The sequence below is a fragment of the Triturus cristatus genome, chromosome 5_1 (genome assembly GCF_964204655.1).
Source record: "Triturus cristatus chromosome 5_1, aTriCri1.1, whole genome shotgun sequence".
Lineage (NCBI taxonomy): Eukaryota > Metazoa > Chordata > Amphibia > Caudata > Salamandridae > Triturus > Triturus cristatus.
In genome coordinates, this window is record NC_140587.1 from 719,664,329 (window position 1) to 719,689,830 (window position 25,502).

The window sequence follows — 25,502 nt, forward strand, 5'->3', positions numbered from 1 at the left end:
GGACTTCGGCTGCAGCCTGCATTCTGATTTGCTTCTGAGCTAAGTGTGATAAAATGGGGATCTATGTGAGCACTGAATGTAGTCTGAAAGTAATTGTTTTCTACTGCTTTTCTCCTGAATATACTGATGCACTTTACATGTAAACCAGGATGAAAGTTGAGTGAGTGAGCAAGCCACAGTAGCTCACCATGTGTCCAGAGGCCAAGGTCACCTTCAATGTAGAGCACCTTTTCGTGTACTGAGGAAGAGAGAGGAGTCCACCAGCTCCTCCCTCTTAAAGGCAAAAATAGCCTACACGAAAGTGTAGTCACTTTCAAGTTTGCAATTAGTTTTGAGAGAGGCCTTTTGGTTTCCATATTCTTTCTGTGAATAGCCTTTCGTTTGTTGGGTTTCTTTATGAGGTGTACTTTACAGCTTCCACTAGTTGTGCATTTACTCCAGGAACTAGTTACGAATGAGAAAATGCTGGAGCACAGTTGATGCCTATAATTACTTTTCTTCAATACCTTTCTTCCAATAGACCATTATATTGAGGATATGATCTATTTTACAATTTACTATAATTACCATCTGTTCAATTTCTTAATTAAACATTATTGTTGCTTTGTCTTCATGCAGTCACCCACATTTAAAACAATTATCTCATTTTAGTGCAGCAGGGTTTATATAAAATTAGATTATGACAATTCTTTTTGAAGTTCATAATTGCCTGGGATTTCTTTATCTTACTCTTCCATTTCATGGTAAGGTAATGCTTGTGACTCTCAGACCTCAATTTGTGAGTGGCCTGGAGCACTGACCCAATAGGATACCAGTCTGGGCCCTTCTTCGTTTCCTGGTGTCTCCAAGCTCAAAATGATCAGGATCACAGAATCCAGACATGATAATTCTGGGCCTGGAAACACACAACCCGACTTTAGAGTAGAGCTGCGAAGGCTGAGGGCAGATCCTACACTGTAAAGACAGCACGAGTCAAACACCAAATGCTTTCCCTCACCTAATCTAGCCTCCCCTACCCTATGGAACCCACAACACGAGCCTGCAAAAAGCTCCTTAGGTTTAACACCTGCCCCAATTAGGTATTAAATGTGGGTGACTTTCGGCCCATTGTTCCCTAAAAGAAAAACAGCATTATCCCGGTCCACGTTATTCCTCATTCTGGGAGAAATACATTTTAGCCCTGAAATTAAGGAGGAAGGATACTGACATGAATCAGAAATTCTGACCTTCCGGTATCTCAACTAAATCCCAGAACCTTGTAATGGGGCCAAAATGTAGTTTTCCGTTTCAAATTCACCGGCTAGTGAAACAATTTAAAGCATTGTGTTAGGCATGTGCTGTTGCAATTTGTGTACATTTCAAAATATTTGCTGTAATCTGATTTTCTATTTTAATTTATTTTTAGTTGAATAATGAATATGTGCTATTAATTAAAGCACAAGACATGGGTGGACAACCTTATTCATTGTCATGTACAGGCACAATGACCATTACAATTGAGGATATCAATGATTGTGCACCTACGTTCACTGCTGCCTCAGTAAGTACATGTTGTATCTTGATTATTTCTACTAAATGGTTCTTTTTACCTCTCGTTTCAAATTGCATGCTGCTGTTCTTCTGGAGTCATTGTGTCACTTGCATCAAGATTCACATTCTTGAAATTCATGGGTGATCAGCGGATGGGGATTATTTCACACAAATGACCGTTTCACTCTTAAATGTGTTTTTTAATACAGTACCAAGGAGAAGTGAATGAAAATGAAATTGACGTGGTAGTCTTGTGTATCCCAATAAAAGACGACGATCAAGTCAACACACCAAACTGGCGGGCAAATTTCTCGATTGTTCAGGGAAATGAGGATGGAAAATTTCAAATAGTGACCAATCCAGAAACGAATGAGGGATGTTTACGTGTTGTAAAGGTAAGAACATTGTTGTGTGTTGATGGTATTGTCCGTTCATTGCTATGGTGATTTAGTTGTGTAAGTGCACCTCGAGAGCATTTTTAAACAATGCATCATGCCCTCGTCACACCTCCTTCTGTGCTGATGTAAGCACATTTTTCAAGAATGCATCTGCCCTGTTTAACTTGGATAATATTTTGGGGAATGCTTGGTGTATATTCTTTGCAAGGTCTATCCGATTGTTTTAATATCTGTCAGGGAAATCATGAATGCTTTTGCACATTTCCCCCTCTGCACACTGCACAATATTTTGCTATAAGGTTTACCACAGTGTGTGATCAGTGGATATCGTTCTTCCAAACTGCACGTTTAGAGCCTTAGTGATTATGTTCAGGTGAATATTGAGCACGTGAAGAATGTAAAAACCACTGGTGACTTGCAGCAACTGATCCATGGGCAAGTTCTTAATTCAGATGCACTCATCACTGCATCAGATGTCAGTGCTTGGAAAGGAGTGTGAAGTTGTTTTGGTTCTAGGATACAATGAATAAATATGAGGGGTACTTACCAAAATACCGTGCCAGCACGAGCAGCATATAAATTCCTAAGAAAAAATGGTGCAGCATACTCACCAATATTCTGTGCCCCCATTTAGGTAGGAGTGTTCAGGTTTTGAAATTGTTAACTTAGCATAATGGTGACACAGAAATTATATCACTTAACTGTTTTTTACAGTGATGAGATCAGCACAAATTACGAAAGAATAGAGATCTACCTGTCCTGGTCCAACAAATGACGCAGAGGACAGTTGTTCTAGCCACTCTCGAATGCTAACAAGCTGTGCCAAAGGCAAGAGGTCTGCTCTTGACAAAACTGGTGCAAATTTGTGCAAGAGTTACATTTATTCTTTAATTTAATTCCAATTATATACCACAAAGATTTTGAAAAGAAACAAACAAAATAACACCTGGCACCACGTAAACGTTGGTAAACGCATGCTTACAATGAACAATTGAAAATAATCAATCATTCAAGCAGGCATAGGGCTTTTGAACAGGTACAGAGCCCATTTTAAATTCTGAACCATGCCGCAGGAACACATGATTATTTTTGGTGTAATGAGAATGTACTACTGCATCTGAATTAGTGGGACCTAAAGACATTGTATAAACACACACAATTGAGTAAAAAGTATAAAGGATGGGTTAAAAAACTGCACTGAACTCTATCTTCCAGACCTACCTGTGTCCGTGAGCCGACAGGGATCAAATCTAGTTGGAAACTGTTGTCACAAAAACCAGAGGCCCCTTGAAGTGGAAGGTAGACAGACAGCGGCGTAATGCTTTGCTGTGTATCACGTCATGGGGTCAAAAATCAGCACAGCCTGTTACTCAGAGAAAGAATCAATTTCTGACAATGCCTTTAGCTCAAAGTTTCTAATGTGATTGATACACAAATATGAAGAAAAAGGGTCTGTCTCTCCATTCACCTCTTCATTGCCCCTCGCCTCACTGTCCTTCTTTCCTCTAAATTGTGAATATGCCTCTAGTTTTACTTTACAGGGAAGATTCTCTAGGTAGCACCTGGCTGGCTTCCCTAGGCATTATTTGTATGTGTTTCACTGTAGGTGGTGCAGTTAATTGCAGATGTCTGCTCAAGCCTACTGATTGCTGTTGGGACAGAGGCTGTATTAGTGGGTGGTAGGAGTACCTAAAAAGTGATACCCTAGCACCTAAATCGGTAGGGATGTCAATTAATATGTAATATTTAAAAACTCTTTTCTTTTCAGCCTCTTAACTATGAAGAAAAAAATCGTTACCAGCTGCAAGTTGGAGTAACTAACGAAGTACATGTTATTTCTAAATCGGGCACAAAAACAAATGTGAGGAACACTGTTCCTGTTACGGTTCTCGTAAGGGATGTGGACGAAGGCCCAGAGTTCATGCCTGTCATTTGGTACGCACGCATTAAAGAAGGACTACCAGTGGGAACACTCATTTATACATGCTCAGCGAAAGACCCAGAAACGAAAACGAGTGACGGCATAAGGTACAAACGAGAATTGCATTCCTTTTCGCTACTATGAAGGATGCGCAGTGTGCAAATGTTAATGAAGCTCTGTACAATTTTAAGTGTGGAATTTAAAGTTACATTTTGTATCCCAAAACAGCTACCAGAAGGTAACTGATCCTTCATCATGGGTCACCATTTCTTCGACTTGTCAAATAACAACTGCTAAAATTCTAGACAGAGAGTCGTCGGAAGTAACCAAAGGCACGTACAATGTGACGGTCCTCGCTACTGACCAAAGTAAGTGATATAGTCTCTATGACGATCTCAGTCTTAGTAAATGTGAGCTTAGTGTATTATTAGCTGATATTATGGGGTTAAAGAATATGAATATTGCTTTAATTCATTGTATAGTGTACAGTAGTTGTGATTGGCCACAAATAATATTGTCCGTTCTGTGGGTTTGATCAGTTTTACTAATACGTTTTCAAACTTGTTGACCTATCCAAAGAGACTGTTTTAAAGTTACCACAGTATCAAATTTGCAGTAGTACATTGCACATAGGAATCAATTTTATTTTTGCTAATGTCATACTAATACTGCTAATACTCTTTGGGGTTCCAATACAAACAAGTGTAGCATATTGCACAGAAAGACAGAGCTGCTAGTGTAGAGTCAAGGACCACAGCCTGGATTCCCCTGCAGACTTTGATCTGTGCCTACGTGTCCAATCATGTGAAATATTAAATGGATATGAATATACTACAAAATATTTGGTGAAATGTGACGTAATATCAATATGTGGCTGTTAAGATTCTTTGTTTCCAACCAAACATTGAGATATAAAGCTTGCCAAAGGCTAACGCATATTTGTTCTCTTCTCCCTCTATCCATGTGACCTGTCCTATAGGTTCTACTCAAGCACCACTTAGTAATCACTATATAAATGTGATAATAAAATTCAACAGAACTCATTACAGATCGGGGAGAGAAATCTAGGTGGGACACTTTTGACGACCTTTGCTCCCGCTGCGCTGACACAGAAAGATCTCTTAATAATTGAGTGTTAAATGTTTTATTTAATCACCTTACTTATCAGAGTAAACAAGTCCACTGCAACTTCCAAGCCATGCTTTTTCTTTCGTCTAGTGAATACATTTCTGCTGGAAAGTTCCAAACACAAGCAATTAGGAGAACTTTAGTTTACCATATCAAGTTGGCTCATTTGTAGATCTCCATTTTACTGTTCATTTAGAAAAAATATCGTTCTATTGGGTCTAGATTTTCTGTTCTTTAACTCCGGTGGGGCAATCTTGATGTAAATGATATTTCGGACACAATATATTTTCAGAGTATATCTAGGCCATGATGTTGTGGTACCATACTATGCCTTCTGTGTAAGCATTTGTTCATAAACTTTATCTCTTATGCTATATCCCAAGTTCATGCAAGTTTGAAAACTATTAAGTACTCAAGCAGTCTGAAGACCTTCGGTCTTTGTAGAAGCCTTTTGTCATTTCATGCAAATCAAATTGTGGCTCTGATTCTTTTTCTGTATAACATAGGTACCATTATTTTATGCACCAATTACTATTGCACAACCTCTTTGTTATATAATTAGGTTACTTAGATGGGCATATAGGGCCTGATTTAAAATGTGCCAGATAGGGTTCTCTGTCCCAAAGACAACATAATACCTGTCTCCCCAAACCATTGTTCACCTATCTAATTTAGACATGTGCGGACCTTAAGTTTTTTGTCGACAGAGCCTCCGTTGACTGTGCCGACCAAAAATGTCCTCCAATGGCTTGTCTGATTAGGGGCTGTTGAGTAAAGGACATTACACCACCCTCCCCCTTCAATGTGGAAGTTGTCTTTATTTACCTGTCGTTCACCTCCAGGAAAAACCTGGTGGTGAGGAACAGATAACAAAATGATGTCTTCATCCAGGGAGAGAACTCCCTGGGTGTGGAGGTGTCATTAGTTCTTTCATTGTCCTCTGAAAAACAAAACAAAATGTCAAATGTTTGATAATCAGCTATTAAAAATCAAAGGCAGCCATCCACCAAACCTTTTGTACATTGAAAGTAACCACTGTGATGGCACTGATCTATCTGATACATTGTGCACTTGTAGATAGTAGTCTGTCAGGATGGTGGAGATATGACCTCTGCCAACTTGAAAAGTAGAATAATGTCCATCAAACAGAAAATCTGGCCCTTAATCTGATGTATAGGAACTCAGTTGCTCTGGACATATTTGAAAAATCTTGTCCTTAGCAGAGATCTCCTACTGTTACTAAAAATGGATGAGGGGTAAAGAAGCTCAAATTGAAACCAGTAACACGTGAGAAATGATGCACTCAGAATTATTGTTCTCTTGTAGGTGGCAAGACTGGAACAGGAACTCTGGTAATTACAGTTGACGACGTAAATGATAATGCTCCAAACATCACAAACACGGAACCACATATGTGCCTACTGGGTAAACGATCAATTACAATTGAAGCACAGGATCTTGATGATGTTCCTAACTCTGCACCCTTGAAATTCAGTTTGGATGACAGTAGTATTCCTGATCTTCAAAGAAAATGGAGGATAACACAACGTGATGGTAGGTAAAAATAACACTGTCAATTGACCACTCTTACTATGGAAACCATGTCATATTTTAACTCTCCGACAAATGCATCAAGTTGGTGTAGCTCTTGGGTGAAATTATCCACTCAATTGAGTCATATGTGTAATTGCTTGATATCAAAGATTAGAGTTGCTGGTGTATTTATACAAACTCAAAACCTATTTTTTCTTTTTTTAAATGCAAATTGAAACATGAGAATTTTGTTAGCAGTTGGAAACAGAAATGTATTCATTAAACTGGAGTATCACTTTTTGCATTCTACATAAGCTAATCTTCTCAACCTTTACAAGTTTCCTAGTAGTAATGGCCTGTTGTTCTGTTTGAACCTGGGAGGAAACATGGAGTGTAATCCACTCAAGTAGCCCCAAAAGGATCTTGTGAGAAATTGGGTTGTTGGTTGAGGGGGTGTGATCCCTCAAACAAAAGTCACAATTGATGTTAGGGTGAACCACCAACAGTCACAAAATTAACCTGTGTGTATCCCTCTGGTAGCTTGGCACAAAAGCAGTCAGGCTTAACTTAGAGCCAATGTATAAAGTATTTAGGTAGCACTCAAACAGCAATAAGTTGAAAACACAACACAAGAAAATTCCACACCAATTTAGAAAGATAGAGGACATTTTAATAAATTATTTACACCAAAACAACAAAAATCAAGTGAGTAGAACAAGAGTTATGTATTTTTTAAGTTTAAGGTAAAACCTAGTGCCTAACAGCTCAAAGCGCCAACCGCAGACATCTAACTGCTCAAGACCAGGTCAAAATCGGAAAATATGACCGACCACTATGCAGCGCAGGTTGGATGCCAAGAGTTGATTGGGTCCGGTCGGCAATTACCTTCGGACATAGAAGAAATATAAAGGGGAATTTAATAAATTATTTGAAATCAAAACAACAAAAACCAGTAGGTAGAACAGGAGATATACAGTTTCAAAGTTTTAAAGTAAATATAGTGCTTAAAAGCTCAAAGTGCCAACTGTGGTTTTCTGGTTGCGTTGGACACGGACAAAGTCACAAGTTCATGCTGACCACGATGGAATACAGGCCTGATACAGGTACCAGGTTAGTCTTACTAAGAATTGTACCTTATGTCCTTGATGCAGAGCAATGCGTCTCGCTGCATCAATTCCAATGAGAAGCTGAGTGTGTTGTGATATGAGGGCCTGCAGTGCATTGTCTTGCTTAGTTGGTTCTGATGAAACCCACAGTTGGGCCCGGAGGAGTGCACTCTGATATCAATCATGTGTCTAGGACTGGGGGGACACCTCTTATGGATCAGGAATAACTTCAGCAAAGGTCAGCAGCAGGGAACAGGCAGGTCAGGTTGAATCTGGGCAGTTGGGCAAATGAAGGGCAGGTCTCTGGAGCTTGTTATGTCCCCATAGTTCAGAACAGGAGGTCAGTCAATTAGCCCTTGGAGTCACTCTGGTGGTTCTGGGTTCAAGAAGCAGGTCCAATCTTCCTTACTCAGGCAGCAGGACAATCCTTCTTGCAGCAGGGCAGTAGGGCAGCCCTTCCAGGTGCAGGGCAGCAGAGCAGACCTTCTGAGTCTTCCACGGGTCCAGAAAAGATCAGAAGAGTGGATTTGAGGGTCCTACTTTCATACCTAGCGCTAGTTTTGAAATGGGAGAAGCTTCTGGAGTTTTCCTCCCACAGAAGTGTTTGGAATTTCCTCCTTCACAGTCTGTCTGCAGTCACAATAGGCAAGTGTGTGAGCTGAGGGAGTGGTTTTGAAGTGTCAGCTCCGCCCCCCTCATCGAGTCTGGATGGCCCATCCTGTCAACACCTAGGCTCTCTATTGTGATACTGTGTGGGAGGAATATACAAAGGCCTACTGCCAACTACCCTACGATACAGGTATGAAATGATTAGGGCAAGAAAATTCCAACTTTCTGAAAGTGGCATTTTCAGAATTGTGACTTAAAATTCGACTTTACCATTAAGGATGACTCTAAATTACAATTAATTAGAGTGTACACAATACCATTTCTACCTGTTCCCAATCAAAAGTTGTCATTTAGTAAGTGTAATAAGGTAACCCAATGTTATCCTATGGAAGAGGTTTGTGGGAGTTTTTCACCACCAGGACATGTAAAGCTTAGAAGTACACGTCCAACTTTTTAAATACACTGCACCCTGCCCTATCAGCTATTTAGAGCCTACTCCAGGGGAGACATATATATATCAACAAAGGAAGGTTTAGGACTGACAAAAAGTTTATTTTTGCCAGGTCAAAATGGCAGATTACAACTGCACACACAGGCTGCAAAGGCACCTGCCTGCTACATGTTTTAAAAGGTTACTTATGTGGGTGGCACAATAAGTGCTGCAGACCCACTAGCACCATTTAATTTACAGGCCCTGGGTACATGTATCACCACCTTACTAGGGACTTAGAAGTAAATTAAATATGCCCATGGGTGTTAGCCAATCTTACCATGTTTAAAAGAGAGAGCACAGGCACTTTAGCACTAGTTAGCAGTGGTAAACTGCACATAATTGGAAAAGTCAACACAAACAGGTACAGAAAACAGAAGGGGTGAAGGTAAGACATATGGGAGATACCACTCAAGGGTGTCAAGTCTTAACAATCCTGATTCAGAAAGCATTAAAAATCAGAAACCTACTTCCACATATTTCCTCCTACATTTGGAGTGTATCTCTAGTTTTTGAGCTTTTCAAATAATCGCAGGCATTGCTGTTTGAAGTCTGTGATGTCTGTGTATTTCTTCAATTACTAATCCCCTTTGCTTAGTCACATAATTGGTCCATGATGTGAAAAATCCATGTGAGTAGGTACCGCAGAAATGTGCATTTGCAAATACAAAGTTGTGTCATTTTTTTTGACTCCACATGACAATGTTTATTAATGAGACACCCTTTATTGTCAGAGAAAATGTGGGGTGGGGGGGGGGGGGTCGGGGGTCTTCATTCCCATCCTGGAAATGGTTTTTGAGATAAAATTAAAAAAAAATTCTGGGCTCAATATGGTCACCCAAAATATTTGTGAAAACCCTCATTTATGATTTTTTAAATGTTTGTTTAATATTCTGCTGTCACCTGGAACACCAACTACTATTTTCCTCCCCTGAACCTAAACATATGGTAATGTAAAGTTTCCCATACCAGCAGATACTCCATCATTGTAGGTGCACTACACAGTAGGCTAAAATATAAATATGTTTATCCTGCTTCTGTAATCAAGATGTGTACAATAAGTGATATTTAGGTGTTTAAAACTCTTTTTGTAAGATGTTGGTTCATTGAATCTGTCAAATGGGAACAGAATGTTTCCCCATTCTTCACTATGAAAAAAAGCCACAGTGTAGAGCTAGACAGCACTGCTCCCGGAAGAGGGAATGCAGCATGGGAAATTGGATAAGAATAGTTGCTTCAATGAGCAGTACATTTTTACTACGTGATACTGCCTGATATATTCTTTCATATGCATTTATATCATGGCTGTCACATGCTCTTAGATTATTGATGTGGCCAACTTCCCAACTCCTTGAGATTTCTTTGCTTTCTAAGGAGGATTACAATCGTTTTCTTGGAAGCCCTTACATGAGTTTAAAGTAAAATATATAGCCCATTGAGAAATACTTCCGAAGACAGCAACACCGTGATGTTCAGGATATCCTTTTATTTCTATTTTCTTGATCTTTTCCCTAATACTTCATCGTGCGGCATGTGTGCCACTATCTATTGCTTTAAATATTGGAAAATGCACTTTGTAGTTCTGCAACATCAACATTGTTTGCACAGATGTTGTAATGTTAAAGAAATGGAAATGTAATTGTGCTTGTGAAGATGTTCAGTTAAAACCGCATATCTAGAATAATTCCATAGATCGTTCTGTCTGTATGTCCAGTGATGAACTAGCATGTTTCGAAGCTTACCAACAATGTTCTCAAAACATTTTGCTTTTGTTTTTCAGGCACTTCCATGACACTCGAAGATATTGCTAATCAGCCAGTTGGATCATACGAGGTCCCTATCAACATAGTTGACCAGCAGGGCAAGGGACAAACCCACAAAGTGCCAGTTGATATCTGTGACTGCCCTGATGGTATCAACTGTCCAGGCTCCATTGGACGCAGAGCTGCAGGCGATGCTTTTCTTGGTCCCTTGGGTATACTGACACTGATATTGCCAGCATTACTTTTGGGCCTGTTGCTATGTAAGTATCTTATTTCATTTGACTGTGGTATTGCATTGATTATTGTAGTGTAAACAAAATCTTAGTGTGTGCAGGGGCTGTTTCTGCATTAGGGCTCTGGGGCTGCTCTCTCTGAAATCCCTACACATTTAGTTCACAGAATATTAAATAGGTCAATCTATTTAGAGATACGATCGTATCGCTAAATAAAATTGTTGTATTTAAGGTTGGGCTGTCTGCCCCAGGCTGCCCGCCCTGTCTCACTCTGAAGCAGTAGACGAAAGTCAGGCAATAAAAGAACTTTCTATGTTGTAACAGACGCCACAAGACTTACCGTTCTAAAGCACTTTATTGCCAATGAAGTCTATGGTGGTATCCACTGTAGGCCGATAACCCTCTCAGCGTCACTGTTTTGGGCATCAGAGTCTGAATCCCTGTGTGAGGCCAGCCATCTGTCATTCACAGGCCTAGATCCCACCCTTTCCCATTTGTCACACGGTAGGACTGGATGCAAGCACATGTGATTTGGTGCCTTATCCTTGGTAATGGTAAGTGTTGTAATGCTTATCTTCTTTATGAATATTGTGCTGAGACCCCTGGTCACACTAACCTCCCCCACTTTCACACACCAGGCCCTGGCTGCAGGTTGCTGGCCTCGTTGGAAGTGAAGCTGCTGTATTTGTCCCCCAGAAAATTGATCCAAAGCATAAGCATTTCTTTTGTGAAGTTGATCCAAATATCCAAGTCAAGCCCAAAGAGAGAAATATGTGCTTGTACTAAGACAGTTATCTGCTGTATGACATTAAAATTGGCCCTATCTTCATGCCCTTAACATTAATGCCAAAAACATGCATTGGTTTACGAACAATGAATGTTAAAAATGTTAAGGGTCTACATGTTAGCGATTTGGTTTCTCTCTTATTCCTCATTTTACTTATTTTTGCATTCCCCGAGAGTGTTAGCTGTTTCATCATGATGTGCCTCTGTATTGTGTTTTTCAAGCATCTTATTACTCTTGCATAGTGCATACTTTAAGTCGTGCCAGGTGTTTATGAGGGGATTGAATTGACAGTTGCGGTGCTGAGGCTGAAGGCAAAGCAAAGTACCTGTGAGTGGGTTGACGTCTGCAGAGCACACAGAACAATGGTCATGTATTCCAGTTGCAGTTGGAATTCTGTGTAAATGTGTGTGAAGGGGTACACAGATGTCAAAATATTTACAAGGAGAAAGCCAAAGGAAATAAAGTGCTTAAATGTCAGTGAGTGCAGTGTACGCTTGGGGGGTGGTGAAGTGAGGGAGATGCGAGAAAGTGCTTTCGGGGAGTGTAAAAAGAGGTTGTTGAAGAGGAAAGAGAGGCAGTTAAAAATGTGCAGATGAATGAGCTATGCAGAGAAAAGAGCATACATATCTAACATAAAGCACACTTAACTGAAGGCCAATACTCCTTCCATATTCCTTAATTATATTAAATTCACAGACTCACAATTTTAGAAATGAAACATTTCCAATGTTAATTATTTATAATACATCATTGTTGTTACTCATTTATCTTAAACAGCTAACAACCATTGGCAAAGCCAGTCATACTGACAGGTTTGGTGTATGTCAGTTGCCGTGTTATATATCTGGATGCAAAAACATCTTAGAGAGAAACCAAAGTACCGGTCGGGTGGCACACTATGGGAATCACAAAAATGTATTTTACATCTTCCCTTTTAGAAAGTCCCCCACTTTTTATAGTCCATTTAAAGACCTGTCTCCTCATTTTGCTAAATGACTGATTGCAGTCAGCAGCTGTGGGTGCCTCCTGAAGAGTGGTTAGTATAAGTAGACATACGGGAAACCCAAATATCAATATGGACCACTGGTAATCTGTAGTTTAAGCAACAAGGGTCCCATAGTAAATAGATAAGAACCAATATTCTAGGGTAAAAAATACCCAGGAATTATTCAATGGGACATATAGCAACCATTTTGTTCCAAATTTAACAAATAAATATAGAAGATCAACCCCTCCAGGGTAATCATCAACAAGTGTCATAACCACAAAGCGTACAGGCAAAGAACATTAGGTGACCATCAATAATGTACATAATAAAGGTCACTTATTCATAGAACAGAACACTACTGCACCCAAGAATCATATATACACATTTAGAGGGTCAGAGTGCTTTTAGGTAAACAACGTTTTGATCCATTATTAATATAGGATCATCATCAGGACAACATAAATATATGCCTAATTACATAAATAATATGCAAAAGTTATCAATAGTTAACACCTCTAGAAGTAATGATGGAAATCAAAAGAGGAAATAAAAAACGAAAGTTAAAGTCTCAGACTTTTTTTTAACAAGAGCATGTAGAAGTAGTCAAGCGTAAAACTCACGATCATGCTGATCATGGTAGTGCGGGTGAGCCATAATCAGTGAACTATCTTTGGAAAACATGCCGATACGGGCGGTGCACTGCCAACATTTTTTACATTTCAGTTGTAAACTTTTCACAGGTCCTGGAAAAAGAGCGTGCTGGTAGTGAAAGTGCACCTAACCATGCATCATGCACTTACTAAAACAGTTATAATTGGTGTTCCAAGAATGGTAGTTCGGAGACCATGAGGAATGTCAGCTTGACAAGAATCCTTGGAAAACTTCATAAAATCAGAAAGTCCCTCCAAGAAGTCAATATCTACGAGCACGAGGCCAAAAATAGTAAGGGCAATAATCTGAGGATAACAGAAGCCACTTGACTACTTCTACATTCTTTTGTAAAAACATTTCTGAGATTTTACCTTTCCTCTTTTAATTTCTCTTTAATTTTCCTTCCTTACATATACAGGTGTTAACTATTGTTAATAAGCCAATCTAATAAAAGGTGAAAATGCTCAGTAAGTCAGTACAGCAAGTGTTTTTGAGAAGCAGGCTGCACATTACTGTTGTCTCCTTCTCTGTCCTAGAGCAGTTTGGAGTTTTCAGAACTATGTATAGCGCTAATTCAGAAAGAACGTGTACAACATTTTAAACATTTTCCTAATTATTATCATCAAAGATTCAAAGTAAAACCTTAGACTAATAGCAGGCTCTCAATTAAGCAACAGTGTGAGCACAACTGTGCCAGATGAATTACTTCACTCAAAACAATTTTTAATAAACATAGATGAGTTACACAGTGATGATTCATCCTCAGACTGATATTTATATTTCAGCATTACTGTTGAGGCTTTCTTCCCTTCCTTGTTTAACTGCCCGTATCATTTAATCTATCTTTAACTCTGCATCTAAGAGTAAAAGAACACAAATTTACCGAGTACTGCCTTATTTAAGTATTTGTGTGTGTAAGTCGGTTCTCCATGCCAGTTTCTTAAGGACAATTTAGCAGCTATATTCATCAGCACACATCGACTCAAAAAGGGCAAGTGCTGACATTACATTAAGAAAGTAAAAAAATGAGATACACCTTTATTTCCGTCTTCTGCAGGTAGGGCGTTATTCCAAAATTACCTCTTATGCATGTGCTGGGATGACATTGGTCTAAACCTTTACTAAAGCATCCAAACATGCATTTTGTAGCACAGTTTGATCTACTGCATTGCTGCACACAGACACTCAGTGGTGGCTGGTGACATTTGAAAGTGGTGAGGTTTAAAAGTTGGGTATGACTTTTATATAGCAAGTGAACCAAGCAAACTTAATGCCTAAATGTGTGGTCCAGGGTGAGTCCTCCTCCCGACCAGTTTTTTAAAAATAATATATTGGCAAATGGTGCATTTTAAAGCAAATAGATTTAGTTGGAAAGCAAGCTTTATAAAGCAGTAGGAACATATAGTCTTGAAATAACGAACACATTAAAAACTGCCCCGTACCTTACTGCATTAATATGCTCAACAGTTACTGTAATGTGCAAATCGTACAGTGCAACAACTTCAGCCCTTTAAAGTGTGTGCTTGCCCTGTGTCTTGCACGGCATGTGGCATCAACTTTGAAAGTAAATGCTGTAACCAGGACTCTGTTTTAAACACAGTGGTCCCTAAACAAGGACGATGAACTTTAAAGAATAAACATAGAACCAGAGTCAGTACTATATTTGAAGCTGTCCAGCTGGACAGAAATGCTTTTAATTCGTAAAATTGACATGAAAACAATAAAGTGGGACACCAGCCTGCCTCCTACTAAGAATAAATACAGTATATTCAAAGAAACAGAAAAAACAAACAGGAAGGCTCGGGCAGAGTGACTTGCTTGTATATAATACATTCAATTAGCCTTGGGTGCCAAAGTGAGGGAGGTTAACATGACCAGGGGTCTCTGCACAATGTGCATAAAAAGATAAGCATTATAACACTTACACCAATACCGAGGACCAGTCACCAAGTCAGATGTGCTTGCTTCCAGTCCTACCGTCTGATGAATAGGAAAGGGAGAGACACTGACTGCATCACTGGCTTATAGTGAATAGCACCATAGACTACAATGGCAATGAAGGGCTTTAGGATGGTAAGTCCTGCGTTCTGTGCTACAGTGCAGAAAGTTGATTTACTGCCTGTCTTCCATCTCCTGCTTCAGAGTGAGGCAGGGCGAACAGCCTGGGCCAGACAGCCCAACCTTAAATATATTGAACAGTTTGGAGATATTATCATATCTCTAAATAAATCAGTCTGTTTAATATTTTTTTAGCTAAATAAGTAGGAATTTCCGAGGGGCGTAGCCCCAGAACTCTAATGGAGAAACCACCACTTGGTAGAAGGCAAGAGTAGGTCCCAGGACAAGCAGGAGCAGGATGCAAGAGTGCGGCAGAGAAGATAAAGGAAGAGCAAAGGTAGAATATGACAGGTGGAGGAAAGGCAAAGCGAGGCTGCAATCAATTAGTAAAGCAGAGGGATTTTCCTTTTAGAGAATGAAAGTGCTCTCAAAAGGGCCCACAAAAAAGTAGGGGAGTGAGCTATCCCCCAGTAATAAAGACCTCATTTAAGCACAGAAACACTTCATATTAGCAACTAGCTCAAAATACAGGAACCAATGATGAAAAAAATCATTGCATGGGAGGCATACTCATTGCTAAGCACTCGTCTCTGGTGATACTTGATGTTAATACACTCTAAGTTAAAACTATGGGCTTGATGTATAAAGTATTTTTGCACTTGGAAAGTTTGTGGTGCTCAGAATTGTAGGGCTTTGTGAAAGCAGAAACCAAATTCACAATGTGCTGAAATGGCATAATGAGTCCCAAATGGATCTGCAACTTGCTATGTTCACATTGTTATTCCTTGCAACTCGTTGGGAAAAAGGGGCATGAGAGGGGTGTGCCAAATTCCTGACATCTCACAATGGTATATATCAAATGTTTGTGACTTTTACCATGGTTGTAAATCAATAGTCAGATGCCAAAACCCATAGTTTCATGACCTTCTAAAGGAACTCCGCCTTCATTCCTCTCTATGGTCACAGAAATCCTTTTTGACTTGCAATATCCTTATCATATACAGCAGGGGATACTTTATCCCTTATATGAAGTGTAAGTTGTTTTGAGGGTCAACTTCCACTATGAAAATGTAGGCTGAGGTCTGCAGGCATAGGGCGAGAAACACCACAGTTCGAGGCATATAAGCTGTAGATCATATGCGTTAGCATAGATCGCCATCTGGTGTTGGGCTCGTATGTTTGCACTTTGTTTTTCTTCGAAGAAGTCTTCCTAGTCACGAGGTAGGTGTCTCCTCCTTACGATGATAGTGCGCATGGGCATCGACTCCATCCCCAGATTGTTTTTTTCTGCCATCGGGTTCGGATGTGTATTGCGCCGCTCCGGGATCGTTTTTGAACCTTTTCGCCGCGTAATCCTTACCACTCGACAGTATTGTATTCGATCGAGGGTACCATTTCGATGCACATCGTTAAATCCAACTACTTCAATCAATGCTTCGACGTGGGCCGTGAGGCCTACCCGTGCCGACCACGCCAGCAGTCCATGGTACGGACTCCACTTAAAAAAATGCCCCTGGTGTGGTGCTAAGTTCCCACACACGGATCTGCATGAGGTCTGTAACCTCTGCCTCTCTCCGGAACACGAAGAAACCAAGTGCGAGGCCTGTCGATCATGCCGATTGAAGAAAAGGATTTGTGACCGTCGGGCTCAACGTCACGAGATGAGACGCGCCACTAGTCCGGGGCCAGACCTCTTCGGAGAAGAGTCAGAATTCCAACACCGCACCGAAGAAGAAGAACACATTTCCGTGTCTGAAGCTGATGACTCTGACATGGAAGAGGAGTTGAACGTCACTCCGGCTCAACAAACCTTGAGTAACGTGCCCCAGTTGCCCACAGAAACACCAAAGACTCCGGTTACACCTTCGCCTTCGGGCTCAGGTCGACACCGTGATACCACTTCAGATGCCCTGCTTTCGAGCCCGGCTATGAAACATAAAGACAAGTCTTCCAGCTCAGGATCGAGCCGACCTCATGCAGGTGCCGAACCCACATCTTCGGCACTGAAACACAAGGCTAAGTCTGACGCTCTGCTGTGGGCACCGAAAAGATCTTCGGCACCGAAAGATTCCCATAAACCGAAGGCTTCGGAGCCGATACCACGAAACCAAAAGCTTCGGAACCGACACCGGTTAATCCAAAACCATCGGAACTGAAACCAGTTAAAGAGAAAACTTCGGAACTGAAACCAACTAAAGAAAAGCCTTCGGATCCGAAACAGGGAAAAGTCAAGCCTTTGGAGCCCAAACATCCCGCACTGAAGAGCAGCGAACCTAAGCACGGAAGCCCTCTTCAACCTTCCGAATATAAACAGACTCCATCCAAAGAACTTCCGCCACAAGAATCTTTGGATCCCAAACAAAAAAAGTTGCATATTGACCCTGAAACTGGAAAACTTTGAGGAACACTTCCTAAAAAACGGAAGCTGGATATCCCTGAAGACTACCGTTTACCTCTAAAGAAAAAAGACATGGGTACTAACCCCTGTTCCCCTTACATACTTCTCTCTCCTCCACCTTTGAACCCAAATCTACTAACTTATTTATTTATTTATTTATTTTTCACATTTATAAAGCGCACTGTTACCCAGAGGTGTCCTGGCGCTGATTGACAGTGAGTGTATGAAACAAGTGATTAGTGTGAGAAGAGCCACGTCTTTAAGGCCCTCCTGAAGGACAAGAGGTCCGGCAGTTGTCTAAGGTGCAGTGGCAGAGAATTCCATGCCTTAGCTGCACCTAGGGAGAAACTCCTCCCACCCCAGCGAGCTTTCCTGACTCTGGGGATGACTACCAGACCCTGCTCTGCTGACCTCAGCAGTCTTTTAGGTCTGTGCCATTGAAAAAGCTGAGAAATGCAGTGGGGTCCCAGGCCATGCAGGGCCTTGAATGTTATGCAAAGAGATTTGAAGATAATTCTCTTGCGAACTGGTAGCCAGTGTAGTTTTACCAGATCCTGTGACACTGAGGCAAATTTAGGTGTGCCTGTGATCAGTCGGGCTGCCGCATTCTGCAAAGTTTGGAGTTTGTTGAGAAGCCCCTGTTGGGCATTCAACAATAAGCTGTTGCAGTAGTCTAGTCGCGACATCACTAGACCTATGACCACCGTCTTCTTGTATTCGTCAGCAAGAAAAGGCAAAACTTTCCGAATAGTTTTTAGGACGAAGTGAGTAGCTGAGGAGAGTGCATTGATTTGAGGTCTGAAGGACAACAAATCGTCCATCAGAACGCCCAGATTTTTAACCTTCCAGACCGGAGCTGGGGGGGTGCCCATTTCCTCCGGCCACCAGCACGGGGACCAGAAGTTATCTCTGGACCCAAAAAGCAACACTTCGGTTTTAGCTGAATTAAGTTTAAGGCAGTTTTGCGTCATCCAATTACTGACTTCCCGCATACAGCCTCTGAACCTTTCCGCGGTGCTGTCTGTTTCCCCCGGTAGTACTGAAACTACTATCTGAGTGTCATCCGCGTATGATGTTAACTTGAAGCCAAAAGATCTGATGACCGGTGCCAGGGTGGAGACGTATACATTAAAAAGGGTAGGGCTCAAGGAGGACCCCTGAGGGACTCCGCAGGGAAGCACGAAAGGGGTAGATTCATAGTCCCCCAGCGCCACCTTTTGAGTCCTGCTGGACAAAAAGGCATTCAAGATTTTGAGCGCATATCCTTGAATGCCACTAGCCCTGAGCCGGTCCACAAGTATCTTGTGGTGGACCGTATCAAAGGCTGTGGACAGGTCCAGCAGGATCAGGGCGGCTCTGCCTCCTGCATCCATCACTGTTCTTACGTCCTCTGCTGATTTGATCAATGCAGATTCGGTGCTATGGCCCGCCCGAAATCCATGTTGAGATGGATCCAGGCTCTGACCTGTCTTCAAGAAGGCGCTCAGCTGCGAGTTTAGGATACCCTCTAGGATTTTTGCTGGAAGTGGCAACCTGGCAATAGGCCGGTAGTTGTTCAAATCGGTCAGCTCCAGATTCGGTTTCTTCAACAAGGGAAGAATGGAAGCTTGTTTCCAACGTGAAGGGAACTCCCCCGTGTCCAGCATAGCATTGAACAGTGGAGTGAGACCTGCGGCCACAGTCGATGAGGCAAGTTTGGCCACACTGGCTGGGCAGGGGTCATTAGGGGAGCCAGATTTTATCCGTTGAAGACGGTTTTTCACCTCCTCCTCCCTAATGGGGGAGAAGTTCAATAGCCTAGGTGAGTTGCTATCTGCCTCTAAGTTGGTTTCTGGAGCGGCCATCTTGGCACGAGTGTCTAATGGAAGGAAGATGTTTTCTACCTTATTCTGAAAGAATTTCGCCAAGTCTTCACATAGTTTGCGACTGGGAGGTATCTCCACTGGTTTGGGGGCCGCCAGGGACGATACTGTGCGGAACAGTTCCACGGAGGAATTACCGGCCTCCCTAATGCGTTTTGAAAAAAACTCATGTTTAGCTTCTTGAATCGCGAGTTTATACCTTTTCAACTCTGCGTTGAGAAGCTTCCTATCCTCCTCTTTATAATTCTTCCGCCAGAGTCTTTCCTGTTTTTTGCAAAGCATTTTATGGTCCCTGATATGTTCAGAGTACCACGGTGCCGAGGGGTTAGAGCGTGTGGAGTGATACGTTTTAGGAGGGGCTAGGTTAAGGCAGGCAGCCTCCAACCAGCCCGTATAGGCAGTGGCAGCATCTTCCAGGTTGACTGGGAGGGGCTCCATGGAGATTTTAAGCAAGTTTTCTAAGGCCTCTCCATCTATGTTTTTCCACCTCCTGATCACTCTGGGGGGGTTCAGGACTTTACTACATCTGGGAGGCGTGGCTAAGGTAATTTCAAATTGCACCACCGAATGATCAGACCAGGAAACCGGTTGAACTGCAATGAGTTCTAGGTTGGGAAGATTAGAAAAGATCCCATCTAAGGTGTGTCCTGCCCTGTGGGTCGAGCCGGTGACCCTTTGGTTCAGCTCCATACCGTGCATCAGTTCTATTAGGTCTCTCGTGTCCGAGTCAGAATCACACTCCAGATGAAAGTTAAAGTCTCCTAGCAGAGTAAAAGTCTTAGCGCAAAGCGCTTCTTCTAACAGACCACTGAGTGCAGGGAGGAACGGGGCTTTGGGTCCTGGGGGCCTGTAGATCAAGCCACCCTTGAGAGTTTGATGGTTGGACAGAGTAAAGTTGTAAATAAGTGATTCGAATAAATCCGCAGTGGCCGACTGGAAGGATCCTCTGATCGAGTTGTGATAAATAATAACAAGACCTCCTCCCCTTTTACTTTCTCTGTTTTGGACAAAGCACTGGTACTCAGTGGGGGTGGCCTTAACAACATCTGGGCCTGAGGCAGCGTCAGTCCAGGACTCAGTGATAAATGCTATCAGAGATTTGGTTTCGATAATAAGCTCCGCTAACTCTGAACTATGTTTCACCAGGGATCTGGCATTCAATAGCATGCATTTAATTGCTGCGTGTTCTTTCCTCATCCTAGGAATAGGTAGGGCAGTGAGAGAGTTACTAGGTTGCCAACCTAACAAGGGGAGAGCCTGTCCACAATTGATGCAGCACTGAGGGGGAAGTATCTCCTCCTGCATTTCCAGGATCACGCAACCCGGGCTCCTGCATTTGCGCCACAGAGCCAGGAGAGTGTCACGGCTGTAAATGTGACCGCTCGAGTAGTTCCTTGACCCAGGACCAGGGGTTACGGCACTAGGCGCGGGACCGGCGCGGACGGGCGCAGACGGGCTTCCCTTTGGCGAGCCTTCGGCGCGCCGCCGGCGCGCCCGCTGCGCTCGTCCGCTGCGCTTCCTGAACAAGGTGGCCATTTAATCCTAATCAGGTGGGGAGGGGCGGAGCACTGGTCTGAACGCCCAGCTCGTCTGGAGGAGGGCGGGACAAGGGCTACAGGACAGGGGTTCGAGCGCCAAAAGTGCAAATAGTGCAGTTAAAATCAAAGAGCAGTAAATACGATAATTTTAAAACAAAGCAATCAGCAATGTAAAAAGCACGATCACAAACAGGCAATTTACGGAGCATAGAGTCCCAGCACCAGTCACCAGCAAACTCACCACCACCACATTTCTCACCTGTGCCACAGGATGATAATGATAGGGATGGGGACGGGGATGGGGACTGGAATGGGGATGGGGATAATAATGAGGGCAACATTCCACAAGACTCAGACCCCTGGGGTGATTATGATAAGGACCCGGATCATACTAATGACCCCGATCTTTATCCCTCCAGACAATCACCACCAGATGACAATATTGGTTTCGCACAGTTTAATAATAGAGCTGCTAAATACCATGGGGTGGAATTACATACTGATCCCTTGGACGAGGATTTCTTAGTAGAAATGTTTGCTCCCTCCCAAAAAACCACACATACTTTGCCCATGCTCAAAGGGATAATAAAATACGCCAGCAAGGTATTCAAAGACCCTGTTAGAGCTAGAATACTGACACCAAGGGTAGACAAAAAATATAAAGCCGCTTCTACAGACCCAATTTACATCAGGGGTCAGGTACCTTTAGATTCTCTTGTTGTTTCAAATGCATGCAAAAAGGCAAATTCTCAAACAACAGGTGACACCCCTCCTCCTGACAAGGAGTCAAAACTTATAGATGTATCAGGCAAGAGAATCGCATCTCAAGCTGCCAATCATTGGCATATTGCCAATACACAAGCTCTCCTGGCGCGTTATGATAGAGCTCACTACGACGAGCTAGAAAAACTGATGCAACACTTACCAGACCAATACAATGCTAAAGCTTACGACCTCATTCAAGAGGGTAAGCTCATTACAAACACTTCCAACAAATGTGACCTTGATGCAGCTGAAACAGCCTCGCGTGCACCAGCGTTTTGCTACGCCGACACGCTTGGATTCGAATCTCAAGATTCAAACAAGAAGTACAATCAGCACAACTTAATCTGCCATTTGATCAGGAACATCTTTTTGGCTCCACAGTCGATTCTTCATTGGAAAAAATGAAAAAAGACACTGAGACTGCTGAATCCATGGGGGCATTGCAACTACCCTCTAATAGGGGCTCCTTTCGTCGCTCCTTTTATAGGGGTGGCTCAAAGACAAGTGCATCAGAGAACACCTCCTTGTCTTATAAAAACCCCAATCAATCCTCCTCATCTAGAGGATATTTTCGGGAAGGATACAGAGGGAATAACATTAGAGGAAGAGGCAGAGGTCACTCTGCCCGCACTTCCCCTACCACCAAACAGTGACTTCCCTCCACTACCCCTGATCATTCCACTCCTGTTTGGGGACATCTCTCACAGTTCCTACCTGTCTGGAATTCCATCACAACAGACAAGTGGGTAAGACAAATTATCCAATATAGTTATTGTCTGAAACTTAACTCCCCTCCCCCAAACATCATGTCCTCAGAATATCTGACCCTCCTATAACAAGAAGTTATCTCCCCTGTTACAAAAACATGCAATAGAAACAGTCCCCTTAGCTCATCAGGGCACAGGGTTCTACTCGCTCTATTTTCTAATCCCAAAAAAAGGACGGCTCTCTCAGACCAATACTGGACCTCAGACAGCTAAATCTCTGCATTCAATCCAATCATTTCCACATGGTCACCCTCCAACAGGTGCTCCCATTGATTCAGCAAGGTGACTTTCTTTCCACTTTGAATCTAAAGGACGCCTACTTACACATTCCCATTCACCCCGCTCTCAGGAAATATCTCAGGTTTGTGGTGGAGGGTCAACACTACCAGTTCAAAGTCCTCCCATTTGGGGTCACCACAGCACCCAGAGTTTTCACCAAGTGTCTAGCATAGTTGCAACTCACTTAAGAAGACAACACATTCCCGTGTTTCCTTATCTGGACGATTGGCTCATGAAAGCCAAATCACAACAAAGCTGTGTTCAACAAACCCACAAAACAACTCAGTTGCTTTACCGATTGGGATTCACAGTAAACCTCACCAAATCTCACCTCCAACCGTCCCAACACACAAGAATATCTAGGAGCTACAATAGACACTTGCAAAGCTCTAGCATACCCCAGCCCAGTCAGGATACTCAACATACAAGCTCTAATACCACAATTTCAACCTCAACACTCATTATCAGCTCAAGTGTTCCTGCAATTAATTGGAATGATGGCATCTTGCATTCTAATAGTCCCTTATGCAAGACTCCAAATGCCTCCTCTACAGGAATGCTTGGCACGTCAGTGGAACCAGGCTCAAGGCCAGTTGACAGAGCTGGTGTTGGTAGAAAGCAGCACCCATCGCTCTCTGCAGTTGTGGAACACACAAAACCTTTCCAAAGGGCGGCCATTCCTCGACCCGGTTCCACAGATAGTTCTAACAGCAGATGCATCGCTCACCGGCTGGGGAGCTCATATACAAAATCATACCATTTAGGGCCTGTGGACTCCACAATAAAAACAGTTCCACATAAACCACGTAGAACTTCTAGCAATTTTTCTAGCATTAAAAGCCTTTCAAGTCCATCTTCTACACAAAGCTGTCCTAGTCCGTACAGTCAACATGACCGTAATGTACTACATACAAAAACAAGGAGGTACACACTCCCTACAGCTCTCGCTTCTAGCTCAAAGCATATGGAAATGGGCCATTCCTCAAAAGATATATCTCCTTGCGGAACACCTTCCAGGAATAGACAATCAGATTGCAGATCTGCTCAGTCGTCAGCGTCAACAGATCCACGAATGGGACTTACTTCCTTAAGTTCTCCTTCCATTCTTTCAAAGGTGGGGCTACCCAGAAATAGATCTGTTCGCCACAGACCAGAGCGCAAAATGCCCAAACTTCGCGTCCAGGTATCCACACCCATTGTCCAAAGGCAATGCGCTATGGATGAACTGGTCCGAAATATTTGCTTACGCTTTTCCGCCTCTCCCGCTCATTCCATTAGTGGTTTGGAAGCTCCAACAGCATTCACTCAAAATTATCCTGATTGCTCCCACATGGGCTCGACAACCGTGTTTCACAACCCTCTTATAGCTATCTGTAGTGTTTGCAAAAAAGGGGGTACCCTGAACGAATTTCCTAAATCAGGGTCTAAATTTCACAAGTGGGAAAAACCTTTAGGAAATTTGATCATAAAATGTGGACCTAAATGATTTTTTATACAAGCAATATATACACACCCATGCGTTAGATATCAAAAATATATTTTTTATTTATATAGAAACATTTTCTTTTTTTATAGAATAAAAGAAGAGAGGAAGAAAACATTTATCCTCTCCAAACAATATCATACTTTGTACAATGATAATATGCATTAATTCGTTATACATCTTTATCAAACCATGATTCCTACGGTAAATATTCAGTAATGCTGATATATTCACATAGGGCCTGTTTATATACAATATTATATGCAAAGATCACATACAAGAATGATCTGGGTTTTTTTAAAGGAGGAAACATAGATTGTACAATGGAAAATTCACTTTATTTCATCAAACAATAATCGTAATAGGCATGGCTGTTGGAAATCTGTGTCCTACGTGCATTTCTGCGATGCGCCTTCATCAGGAAGCCATGAATGGTTTAGAGAAACCACCTTATTGAATACTTTCAGTAATCTGACAGTAAATCTAATGGAGGTTGAGTTACTTGATGACTCAATGAACCTATATGTATGATTACTGCTGTTATTGTCGGATAAAATAACTATCAATTCAGAGGTTTAGGTGTGTACTGTAGAGGGAGATGAGAAGGGGAACGTGCTTATTCATCCAATTTATTACAAAGATGGATAGTTCTAAAGGCATCTCATACTGTGTTTTGGTTTGTTACACAATTAATGTGGCTGCTGCTTTAAAATGAAGGACGAATACGATCAAAAGAGTCCGGTACCGGAGACTGTATGGCTAGCTGTAGTTCCTCATCACAAACTACACCTCTCACCCAAGCTTCTCACTCACAACCATGGAGAGATAAGACATCCAGATCCCAATCAACTCAATCTTGCGATCTGGCACCTGAAGTCTTAGAGTTTAGCTACCTTAAACTCCCGCCAGACTATATGAACGTCATTAAAGATGCTAGACGTCCTACCACAAGAGCATGCTACGCAGCAAAGTGGAAACAATTTGTAATTTACTGTACAAACAATCACATCAATCCACTAGATGCTTCTATTCAAAACATCATTTGCTATCTCTTACACCTACAACGCTGTAATCAAACCATACACATCTATACGATTGCATCTCGGTGCAATAGCTGCTTATCTACAAAACAGACAACACTTGTCTTTGTTTAGAATGCCCCCTGTAAAAACATTCATGGAAGGACTCAAAAGAATCATTCCCCCTAGAGTTCCA

The 25,502-nt window shown here is 42.1% G+C and overlaps 1 protein-coding gene across 2 annotated transcripts in view; it reads left to right on the forward strand.

The window, feature by feature from the left end:
• Nucleotides 1-25,502, forward strand: part of DSC2 (desmocollin 2) — a 121,196-nt gene that overhangs the window by 65,703 nt on the left and 29,991 nt on the right. For both annotated transcript variants that reach the window (XM_085605711.1, XM_085605712.1), the window contains exons 8-13: nt 1,406-1,540; nt 1,740-1,925; nt 3,697-3,956; nt 4,078-4,217; nt 6,304-6,531; nt 10,496-10,738. In XM_085605711.1, coding sequence (XP_085461837.1) covers nt 1,406-1,540; nt 1,740-1,925; nt 3,697-3,956; nt 4,078-4,217; nt 6,304-6,531; nt 10,496-10,738 — 1,192 coding nt within the window. The remainder of the gene's footprint in view (nt 1-1,405; nt 1,541-1,739; nt 1,926-3,696; nt 3,957-4,077; nt 4,218-6,303; nt 6,532-10,495; nt 10,739-25,502) is intronic.